The sequence below is a fragment of the Chinchilla lanigera genome, unplaced genomic scaffold (assembly GCF_000276665.1).
Source record: "Chinchilla lanigera isolate Chin_1 unplaced genomic scaffold, ChiLan1.0 scaffold00007, whole genome shotgun sequence".
Lineage (NCBI taxonomy): Eukaryota > Metazoa > Chordata > Mammalia > Rodentia > Chinchillidae > Chinchilla > Chinchilla lanigera.
Window position 1 is genome coordinate 4411132 of NW_004955408.1, and position 11921 is coordinate 4423052.

The 11921-nt window shown below is 42.7% G+C and overlaps 1 protein-coding gene across 1 annotated transcript in view; it reads left to right on the top strand.

The window, feature by feature from the left end:
• The window catches only part of Hspa4 (heat shock 70kDa protein 4), a 42886-nt gene extending 31307 nt beyond the window's left edge, over positions 1-11579 (top strand). The window contains exons 12-19 of the mRNA XM_005376122.2: positions 732-913; positions 2439-2528; positions 4792-4944; positions 6140-6265; positions 7054-7161; positions 8562-8681; positions 9681-9842; positions 10035-11579. Of these exons, the coding sequence (XP_005376179.1) occupies positions 732-913; positions 2439-2528; positions 4792-4944; positions 6140-6265; positions 7054-7161; positions 8562-8681; positions 9681-9842; positions 10035-10238 (1145 nt within the window). The 3' untranslated portion in view covers positions 10239-11579. The remainder of the gene's footprint in view (positions 1-731; positions 914-2438; positions 2529-4791; positions 4945-6139; positions 6266-7053; positions 7162-8561; positions 8682-9680; positions 9843-10034) is intronic.
• Positions 11580-11921: the final 342 nt, after the last annotated feature.

Here is an 11921-nt window from a genome sequence, read left to right on the forward strand (position 1 = left end):
AGGCGCTTTTGCCGCTGAGCTAAATCCCCAGCGCCTCCATTTTGATCTTAACATACAGTTAAAAGATACACAGAAAATCAGTAGGAGATAGTTACACAGTATCAGTATAGCTCGGTTTGGAGCAGTATTGGCTAGAGTGTATATGTATGTAGAGGGAGTCCACATATGCAAACTCGGGGAGCTTTTATAACCTGGAAATAATAAAGTGGAGAAGAGGGAAAGTAGAGTTAGACAACAAAGATTACAATACATGAGTAAAATATCATCGGTATTCTCAGTGGTACTTGGAAACTGGGGAAGTGAAGTTAACCTACTCTGCTTTTGTAATTTGTAAAGTAGGAGTGATAATTTGGCAGTGTTGTGGGAGTAAAAAAGTAACACCCTCATAACTAGCTCTAGAAATGCCAGTTTCTTGATAAATGACACAAACTGTGGCATCTTTTTTTTAAAGAGGAAAGTGGCAAACATAGGCTTTAGGAGTCTGTCTAGCTGCAGCATGTTTATTAAGAGAGGAAAAGCAACAGTTTAGGAGATATTTGAGCCCTCAGGTGGGATGGAATACTAAGAGAGTGACCATACATGAAAGAGGAGGGGGACATCTGATGACTTGGAGCGCTGGATACTGACTTGGCCTGTCGAAGTGCTAGTTACTGACTTGTTGGAAATGAATGTGGCCTGTGTTCCTGTTGGAATTCGCTGTGTTACATGTTCTCTTTCGTCTCTACCCCTAGCTCAGTTTTCAGTTCAGAAAGTCACTCCCCAGTCTGATGGCTCCAGTTCAAAAGTGAAAGTCAAGGTTCGAGTGAACGTGCATGGCATTTTTAGTGTGTCCAGTGCGTCCCTAGTGGAAGTGCACAAGTCTGAGGAAAATGAGGAACCAATGGAGACTGATCAGAATGCAAAGGAGGAAGAGGTAAGCTGGACATCCTAGAGCAGTGGTGGCAAACCTATAACGTGTCTATTTGTTTTTTCTTTTTCTTTTTCTTTTTTTTTTTGGTACCAAGGATCGAATTCAGGACCTTGGGCTTGCCAGGCAGGCACATGTGCCACTGAGCTACATCCCCGTCCCATTTGTTTATCTTTTAAGACAAAAGATGCTAATGTGTGAGTTGTTCAGAGAAAACTAAGAGCTCGGCATTCAGGTTTAATGGCAGCGTTGGCACTTTGGCGTAGTGTGGGTTTGGGTTGTAGTTGGGCACTCATCTCTGAAAGGTTTGCTGTCACTGTCTTGGAATGTTTGTGACGACCCTTGTCTGAATGCAGTGGGCAGCTTGAGTGTCAGAAGCAGGGCACATGTGTTGTCCCTTTGCCCAACGTGGGGGCACCAGGAGGCGAGTTTTTTTTTTTTTTTTTAAGATAGGGTTTCACTGTATAATTCCACCTGGCTTTGAACTTGCTGTGTAGCCCAGGCTGACCTTGAACTCACATTGATCCTGCTGCCTCCCAAGTGCTGGGATTACACGTGTGTGCCACCATGCCCGACCACCAGATGATTTTATATACAAGTTTTCGTGGAAATGGGGCCTGAGATGTGTCTTGGCTTCAGACCATGCATTTCTCACTTGAGTAAGATAGTTTCGATTCTGCTTATGGAATAACACTCTGAGTCTCAATGCATTATTTTCGTAAGTAGACTTAAGTTGTCCATCCATGCTGGAAGTGTATACTGGATCTTAACCTATGCACTAGATTCAAAACTGTATAAAATTACAAATGCTAAGATCTCATTCTCAGATATTTATTTGAATTGGTCTCGGCTGGGGCCCCAGTGTTAGCAGTGTTCAAAGCCTCCTGGGTCATTCTCACTTGCTGCAAGGTGTTGAGAGCCACTGGTGCAGCACCTCCACAGGCTTGTCCCTTTATCCCTGCTGAGAGAGACCTCGGCGTGCCCCTTTCTTCTATGGTGTTCAGTGGTTGTACCTCTGGGGATGTAAAGGCTGGTGTAGGAATGAATCTGCTTGTGTAAAGAGGCTTGGCCAGCCTCATTCCGACTTGAGATTGTATTTTGGAATGATGCCACATTGTGTTTTATGAGTACTTCTTGGTTTGCAAAGCCTCCATAAGCAGAGCCTTCCATAATCATTCTTCTTTGTTTTTTTCTTTTTTTTGTACTGAGAATTGAACTCAGTACCTCGCGCTTGCCACGCAGGTGCTTGTGCTGATGAGCTCTATCCCTGGCTCCGTAATCATTCTTGTTTATATAATAGAAGGGTGAGAAGTGTTACCCAGTTGTACAGATGTATTAATTGAGTTCCAGAGAGAAAAACATGTTGTTCCAGGTGACATGTGGTATAGCTGGAATTTGAGCCTTTATCTTCTCATAGCTGGTAATTCAGCAAGAATTTCATATCATGTCACTTTGTCAGTATGTCTTGATGGTTACTTACTGTTCCATGAATAGTTTTTAGTTTCAAGATTTAATTTGATCTATTTTTTAGAAGATGCAAGTGGACCAGGAAGAGCCACAAGTTGAAGAGCAACAGCAGCAGACACCAGCAGAAAATAAGGCAGAGTCTGAAGAAATGGAGGTTTGAGTTACTTTGACTTTAAGTCTCTTTAATACATGTGGTGTTGGATGAGGGGCTGTCTTGGGGGAAGGTTTGGCTGTATTACTTACTGGCATGGTTTCTTCGTGAGATTTTGGATTTGGAAGGTACCCTTTGCAAGACACTTTTAAGCTCTGCTCGAGTTGATGACATGAGAGGAGGAGAACCCTTAGCACCCCTGGTGTCACCAGGCTCGTGATTGTGCTTCTGGCGACGGAGTGGTCCTTCCTAAGTCACTGATTTGTTACAAACAAACAGTGGGACTTAGCACTTTTTTCAGGTTCTGTTATCTGCCTGCCTTTTGTCTTTTTATTGAAAGATACATAAATGATATATTTAAGTAAATTTTGTAAATAATGCATTTATCCTACATTTGTGTTCTGTATCAGTGATTACTTAATTTTGCACTTTCGTGTTCAAATTTGTTTCTAGCATTGAAAATTCAGTTTCTTTAAAGTTATTTAAGAAATTGGAATGTATCATCTCATTGTTTTGAGAGTTTCTCATTATGGCATTTACAAACTTTTGATAGAACCTTAAAGTGGCATCGGTGTGCTACGCATTTTATGGCAGTGGGAAATTATACTTGCTTGACTTTTATCTTTTTTCTTTTTGTTGGGGGGACACCGGGTTTCACTATGCAGTTCAGGCTGGCCTTGAACTTGCAAGGATCCTCCTGCCTTAGCCTCCCGAGTGCTGGAATTACAGGCCTGTGCCACCACGCCCAGCGCAGTTGCTTGACTTTAGCTGTACAGGTAGTGCATTAAAAAGGAAAAAGGGCAGAGGAGGTTGTGCTGACAGATTCTTTAGTGGGTGGAAACCTTGGGGCAGCGGCAAGAGAGGTTTCTGTCCTTTAGTGTCAGGAGAAAGAGATGCAAGGCCCTGAGTGGCACCCTTTCCAGTTGCCTGCTGGTACCACACTTTCCCAGGGGGAACTGTAACTTGGGCTTCTGATAGGTGGCCAGGAGCTGAAGTGCCTTCCGTAATACTGTTTTTAAGGCAAGTGAAATACATATGACACATACGTTTCAGTAGCTAGCAAGTTACATGGGTAAGAGGTAGGGAAATGACGTTGGGAGTTTTGCCTCACATCATACAACAAACAATTCCAAATGAATTCAAAAGTGTTTTTTTTTTTTTTTTTTTTTTTTTGAGGCAAGGTCTTACTGTGTAGCTCTGGCTGGTCTTGAACTTGAGGTGATCCTCTTGTTTTAGCCTTCTGAGTACTGGGATTGCAGGTGTGCACCACCACTCCCAGCTTTCAAAGATAGTTTGAGTTTAAATATTTTTCTAACCTGTGGATGGGGAAAGGCTTTCAAAGCATAAAAACAACAAAGTAATCATAAAGGAAGTGACGGATATTATATATATCTATATATATCTGTAGATACAGATATGTCCGATAGTAAAACATGATTAAAATTGGAAAAAACTAGAAGACTCATTTGTGGGGGAAAATCGCAAAAGCGTTAAGGACATAGTGGATAAAATGAGAGTAGGCAGATAGGTAGTAAATCTGCTATGTAATTGTGTGAAGAAAGGTTATAGATCCAGAAAAATAGGAAATATCAGTGAGAGTTAAGTGAATTGCATTTGTAGACATTGTTCAGTGGGATGGGTTCTCTCAGTCCTGTGAGAGGATAAGTAGCTGTGAACATTGCCAGATGCCTGTGTGTTAGACAGGAGTGGAAGGTGAATTTCATATTTTGTGGTGCTGGGGATTAAACTCAGAACCTTGCACTTGCCAGGCAGGTACTGTATCACTGAGCTAGCCTGAAAAATTACAGTGATTATGTGTTGATTGTGGGATTATAGAAGGTTAGGTATATATGTGTATATTTAAATTTTTAAAATTTTTAATTGGGTAGAATAAACACAATAAAGTTAACCGTAGTAAGCATTTTTAAGTATATACAGTAAAATATTAGGTAAATATACATTGTGGTGCAGCCAATCTTTAGAACTTTTTCATCTTGGAAAATGAAACTGTACCCACTTAGAACTATTCAATTCCCTGTTTTCTCTCGCCTCCCTGCCTTGACAGCTAGCATTAATATGTCCGTCTCTGGATTTGACTGCCTTGGTCATCTCATGTCATCTTCATTTTTTATTATACACTTAGTGTGATAGTCCCCTTACTCAATCATCAGAAAACTAAAGTTCTGAAAACCACAAAAACATCTTTTGAAATTTGACCCATTGTGAAATTTAAATTGTGCTGCATATGTTTCTTTAATAATTTTAGACTTCTCAAGCTGGATCAAAAGATAAAAAGATGGACCAACCGCCTCAAGCCAAGAAGGCAAAAGTGAAGACCAGTACTGTGGACCTGCCAATTGAGAATCAGCTTCTGTGGCAGATAGACCGAGAGATGCTCAACTTGTACATTGAAAATGAGGTTGTTACTTACAGTCATCTAGAAGAGTGAGCTAATAGATGAATGTGACCGTAGCCTTCAGAGTCTGTGTTCCGTGATAATTGTACATTTTTGGTAGTTTGGACTTTGAGGAAACAGGTTTTTTTTTTAGGGTAAGGGGAAGTTTAAGTAATAGATCCAGGTTATGCCGCAATCCTTCAAAATGGTGATAATACGGTGTCTTTCCTGGAGGCTCTGTTGGGACATCTTTTTCAGTAATGTCTTTGGGAGAGATGTTGGGTTTGAGATGCGCGTTTGTCCAGTAGAGACTGGGATGTTCGGAGTGGCTGATCAGTAGAAGCAATCGCCTGGCAGTAATGGTAGCACTGCTTCGCTTATCAGTTTCTTCCGCTGTTGCAAGTTGGTGTATAAATAGAGCTTTTCTTCTAATGGTGAATGACATAAAATTTGGGGCCTGTGAGCAACATTTGTTTGTTACCTGAGATTTTTTATTGAGATCAAGTGCTGAACCTCAGAATAATTCCATTTTGTAGGACCTTTACCATTTGTTTTGCTTGTATAAATTTGTTTTCTCCTGGTATTCCATAATGCAAAATATAGCAGGATATTACCTAATGATATTAAGCCAATGTTTAATGTGTTGTCTTAAATTCTTTCCCATATTTTATGGCAGTCTACATCTTCGTATTCCCACTGCTCATTTTCCCTGTCCTTTCCTGAAAAGGCCCCCTCCTTTCCCTAACCCCAGCCCCTCCCCCTCGCCCTTCCCTCTCCCCCATACGCTGCACAGTGCTAGATAGGCAGGTGCTCTAGCACTGAGCCACCCGCCCAGCCCGAAACCCTGCCCTTTTTCTTGGTGCTGGGAATGATTTCGGAGCCCTGAGCTATATCCTTAGCTCTTTCTTTTCTTTTCTTCTTCTTTTTTTAAAGACTGTTGCTGAATTGCTCAGGCTGGCCTTACCTGCCATCCATCTGCCTCGGCCTCCTGAGCAGCTGGAAGTACAGGCAGGTGGAGGTGTGTGCACCATGCCTGCCTAGCACTCTCCGTTCTTTAACTTCAAAACTTTGTCCAGGCTTCTAGCTCTCGTTTGTTTTGAGCACTCAGTATTAAGAGGATTTGAGGAAGAAGGGTTCTCTATTTTAAATTATATTTGTTAATATTTAATAGAAAATGGTCTTAGTTGTCATAATGCCTAATTAATTTATATGTTCTCAGGGTAAAATGATCATGCAGGACAAACTAGAGAAGGAGCGGAATGATGCTAAGAATGCAGTGGAAGAGTATGTGTATGAAATGAGAAACAAGCTTAGTGGTGACTACGAGAAGTTCGTGAGTGAAGATGTAAGTGTGTACTGCATTGTGCTTAGGTACTGTGTGTCTTCTAGGAATTCCTCAACTGTATGTACTGTGTTTCCCCAAAAGTAAGACCAGGTCTTATGTGACTTTTGTTCCAAAGGACACAGTAGGGCTTATTTTCAGGGGGCATCTTATTTTTTCATAGACAACAATTTACATTTTTTTGTTGTTGTTTTTCATTTTTTTCTTCCGTTATCAGGAATCGAACTCAGGACCTTGCACTTTGCCAGGCAGGTGCTTTGCTGCTGAGCTAAATCCCCAGCCCAATAATTTATATTTTATTTATTTATTTTTTGTCTTTTTAAGACAGGGTCTCATTGTGCAGTTCAGGCTGGCCTTGAGCTCACTTTGTACCCCAGGCTGGTCTCGAACTTGCAGTGATCCTCTTGCCTCAGCCTCCCGAGTGCTGGAATTATAGGTGTGTGCCACCATGTATTCCCCATTCTCTACTTTTCCTGTAGTATTTTATTTTATTTTATCTTATCTAATTTTATTTTATTTTATTTATTTTGTTGTTTTTTTGAGACAGGGTCTTACTGTGCAGTTCAGGCTAGCCTTGAGCTCACTTTGTATTCTAGGCTGGTCTTGAACTTGAAACCATCCTCCTGACTCAGCCTCCTGAGTGCTGGGATTACAAGTGTGTGCCACCATGCCCGGCTTTGTCCTGCAGTTTAAAGCAAATTGCAGATATGTCTGCAGTTCATGCCTGCGATTGCATTGGTGATTCATCTGATTCATGATTGACCTAATTACAACATTTTCTTTGTCTTTAGGATCATAACAGTTTTACCTTGAAACTAGAAGATACTGAAAATTGGTTGTATGAAGATGGAGAAGATCAGCCAAAGCAAGTTTATGTAGATAAATTGGCCGAATTAAAAGTAAGCGGCTCTTCAGAGCACGTTACCACAAAACGTTGTATCTTATGAGGGCAGTAGCTCAGTATTGAAGTTTTATGTCAAGTTAAAGAACACAAACTGAAAATAATGTTTTGAGGAACTGTTCCCTTTATGACTTAGCACAGTACCACTGGCCTGAGCCACTGAAGGTACACGCACGACTGTCCATCGGCCCCATCGGGCCCCCATCGTGAACGTGTGAAGCTCATTATCGTTCTCACTTTTAGAGCCTCATAAAAACAATAATCTTTCATTGAAATAGAAATACAGTGTCCAGAGATGAAAAGACTAGCAAAATACAGTCCTGTCCTGTGGTGCCGTTGGGGCAGGCTGTGTACGTAGCTCTGTATTTAAGGATGGAGTTGTTAAACCTTAGGGTTAAGATATATAGTCAGTCATCCAAAGTGAGGCCTTGCATTTGCACAAACATGCCTTCGCACCAGAAGGAGCCTCTCCCTTTAGTTCTGACGCTAAGTTACCTGGTTTCCCACGGAACGGGGCTGAAATGACCACCGTCATAAGGGAGCCGTGAAGGACAATGTTGGGCCAAGAGTGAGTGGGCAGAGTCCATGTGTGGTCCTTCCCGCTGGATGTTTTGGTTTTGTCTCCTGAGAGATGGCAGACGTGAAAGCAGAGACCAAGAGCTTCGGCTTTTAGGGGCAGTTTATTTTTATCTGTTCTTTCCATTCCCAGTTGAAGCAAGCCCTTCATGTTATGTTTGATCTAAAAATATTTCAGTACCTTTATAAAATCATCCTTAATATCACCATCGAATTCAGTTTTCAGGTTCCACTTCTCACAAATGAGGATTATTGTCTTTTAGTTTGTTTGAATCAGGATTCAAACACCGTTTGTACGCTCACTGCTCTGTCTCTTCAGCCCGAGTCTGCGGCTCTTCCCTTTGTTCTTTTCCCTTCCTCACCGCAGGAAGTGACTGCATCATTTGCCCTGCAGGGTTTTCTCCCATTCTGGGTTTTGCTGATTTTCATCTCCGTGGTGATATTTAACATTTGGTTTAGACTTATAGGGCTTCATTAGATTCAGGTGCTATTTATGTTTTTAAAATTGTAGGTTTTTAGTGAGTGTATTTTATATTTAGTTTCACTTATCTGTATTAGGAGTTTTCTCTATTTGTTCTAGTTGAGGAAAGTAATTTTTAGTTGTCTTTTCACCGTGTTTGGAGGAGAGCTCAAGTTATACGTGATGCGACGCCATAGGTATTGAGGTGTACTTATGCCAGCCTTGCATTTCTAATGTTTGGGGGACGCGTGTAGACCATGGGATGACTAAATGTACTTTAACCCAGGATCTCAGTCATAGAAACAATACAACTGATTGTAAGGTGCTTGGTGAAGAATTTGTATATTCTCTTTCCTGTTAAGAGTTTAGGTCAGCCTATTAAGATACGGTTCCAGGAATCTGAAGAAAGACCAAAATTATTTGAAGAACTAGGGAAACAAATCCAGCAGTATATGAAAGTAATCAGCTCTTTCAAAAATAAGGTACCTATTTTTTTTTCCTTTTCCCTACTTTTGTTTTGATAGTTAAATTTTGAGACATTTGTGTAATGTCCTTAGTTCTTGTTAACTGTTAATGTTTTCATTTTGAATGGTAACCAGCGTGTAAGGCTCTGTAGAATCTTACTAAGAAACACAGGGTTTGCTACTTGTCTTTAATAGGTAGACTGGAGTGGAGCGATACTGTTGAACTCTCTTGCCGTGAAGTGCTTCCTCCAAGTTAGACCTAACACGCTCTGTGCTGGGCTTTGGGAGGGCGCATTAGCTTGTGATTTGGTTTGGTTTGTGGGTTTAATGCTAACCTATCAGTAAACTGCTTAGAGGTATAGAAGTATTAAAGGATATACACTCCATGTATACGTCGTCTCACTCAGTGGAAAAGTAACCTTGTGAAGTAGGCAGTAGATGGATAAGTAACTTCTGACTCCTTTAGGCCTCACTTTAAGTTAGACCCAGCGTTACTAACTGGGAGGGCTGGGACTCAGCGTGAAGAGTCTGGCTGCAGAGCTTGAGTCCCCTGTGTCCCGGGTTATTGTTACTAGTTTTGGTGCTGCTAGGTACTGAGTCCAAGGTCTTGCACGTGCCGGGCAGGTGCTCCACCGCTGTACTCTCCTGCCCTCCTCCAGGGCTCCCTTTCTGAGACAGGGTCTCACTGTGTAGCTCAGGCTGACCTTGAACGCACTATGTACCCTGGGCTGGCCTTGAACTAACGGCAATCCTCTTGTCTCAGCCTCCTGAGTGCTGGGATTAAAGGGGTGCACTACTATGCCTGAATTCCTGAGTGTTCTAATAATTGGAATTGTTCCCTTTTTAATGTTTAACAGCTTACTTAGATCCAGTATTTAGCATCTGCCTATATGGTTAGGCTAAATGTGCTTCGTTGTTTGAAAGACTGTAACATTTGGGAAAATGTAGAGAACTGGACAGTGCTGGCTGAGGAAAAGGATCATCCATTGACCCTTGTCTGACTTCCTGCTGCTTTAGGAGGACCAGTATGACCACTTAGATGCAGCTGATATGGCAAAGGTGGAAAAAAGCACGAATGAGGCAATGGAGTGGATGAATAACAAGCTGAACCTGCAGAGCAAGCAGAGCCTGACCGTGGATCCGGTTGTCAAGACAAAGGAGATAGAAGCTAAAATGAAGGTTGTTCATGGCAGTCTTTCCTTGTCCGCTTTGTTGCTGGTAGTAGCCTGACATGGTTTTTAGGAGGGAAGTTCGTGTTGCAGCTTAGCTTCTGAGGTGGGGGTGGCGAGAGGCAGGGTGAGCTCGGGTTTAACGCGTGTCTGTAAAGTTTGTTAATTCACGAGAACCAACAGTTTCCTCTCACCCTTCTAGGAGCTGACAAGTATTTGTAACCCTATAATTTCAAAGCCCAAGCCCAAAGTGGAACCTCCAAAAGAGGAACAAAAAACTGCCGAGCAGAATGGACCAGTGGACGGCCAAGGAGATAGCCCAGGCCCGCAGGCTGCCGAGCAGGGTGCAGACACGGCTGTGCCTTCGGATTCGGACAAGAAGCTTCCGGAAATGGACATTGATTGATTCCAACACTTGTTTATATTAAAACAGACTGTTATAAAGCTTTAAGTTGTCAACTTTGTTCTAAATATCAACTAGAGCAAGTGAATACTGGAGATTTCTTAGTCAATTTTTAGGGAATTGGGGGGTGGGGGTATAGGTCATGTATGGAGCATTTTGACTTCTAAATAGTTAGGTACAGAACTGAAGTGCATTGTATCTTTTTCATAATGGTACTATTTAGAAGCCCAGTTAGTCTTACTGAGCTTACGCTTCACTCCTTTTATGTTTAATCATGCTTCTACAACAATACCTTTGTTTTGGAAAGTTGAACTATAGGAAAAGCTGTAATTAGTTATCACGCAGGCGTTTCATCGTGACAGCTGTGGCAGGAGTTCTAATTACGCTGCGAGCTCTATTGTGGAGATTGCCACAGAGGCTCCCTGCCTGGTGTAGGGGTGAAAGTGGGGGCTTCGCTGTTTCTGAGGTTCAGAGTGTGGCCTGGCATGAAGCAGCAGAGTAGAGCAACAAAGGCACGCCCTGACCGTTTGCGCCTCACCTGTCCTCCCAGCCCAAGCCCTGCCCTGTGTTCTGTCCCCAAAGAGCACCCACTCAGAATGCCACGAGCTGCTCTCGGGAATGTAACCCCCCCACCCAGCGAGATGTAAACTGAGAATTTTATTAGACTTGGAGGTGCTTCCTGACTGAACATGTATTCACTAATATCCCGAACATCAAAGTCTGAGTAATTTTCAGAAGGTTAGAATTGGGTGGATAAGCTTTCTGTTACAGGCGTGGTAAATTTAACTGAGGAGTTGATCCTTGCTCAGTATGGTATAAAGATTAGTGTCCTGGCCTGTTTATTCAGGTGGGAGATGTTCTGTGTAAGCTTGAGGTATTGCTCACACTCGTGGGATGAGAGTTAAAAGTTCTTTTTAGCTTACAGTCGTATTGTTAATGTCTGTCACGAATCTGCCAATTTGTACGTTAAACAGCTGACAGAGCATAAAAATACTAAGATACACTGGATCGTACTGGATGAGTCTGAAATTAGCAATGAAGAAATGTGCCCGAAGTTACAGCCGCGGCGTGCTTTTAACTGCGCAGCCAGTGCCAGGGGCACCAAAGCATTCCCCTGACTGCTGTGGCAGTGTGGATGGAGCGGGGGTGAGGCATTTTGGGCACTAGAAGGGAAGTCTGTATTAGAGGCCAGACCTGGCACCTGCCTTACTTTAGAAACCGTGGCAAGCTTTGTTGGTTATGTTCTGGACCTTTGTAATACTCGGTCGTCTGTATAACAGAGTGTGTCTCTGTTAGTTTTGGCGTATGTTGTTCCAAATAAGATTATACCTTGCATAGTTACAATGAGTCTCTGTCCATGTCTATGCAGAAAGCTTCCAGGTGTGCCGCTCTCCGATGCTGGAGGGAGCGTTCCTGGAGAGGGGTATGGGGCATGGCGAGGTGGGAGTCTCCCCAGAAGCCCCAGGATTCGGGGCCTGTCCTCACGTCCTGTCCTGTTCCTTCGCTTTTGAGCTTCAGGAGTCCCAGCTGGCCTGCTGTGAAGCCAACCACTGTTGGAAGTGCTGGCTGCAGGATTAAGCCGACTTATGCAACTGACCCAGTCTTTAATGGCCATTTCTTCTAAATATTGGTGTGTGTGTGTGTGTGTGCGCACGTGCGTGTGTGGGGAAGGGTCTGGGTGTTGGG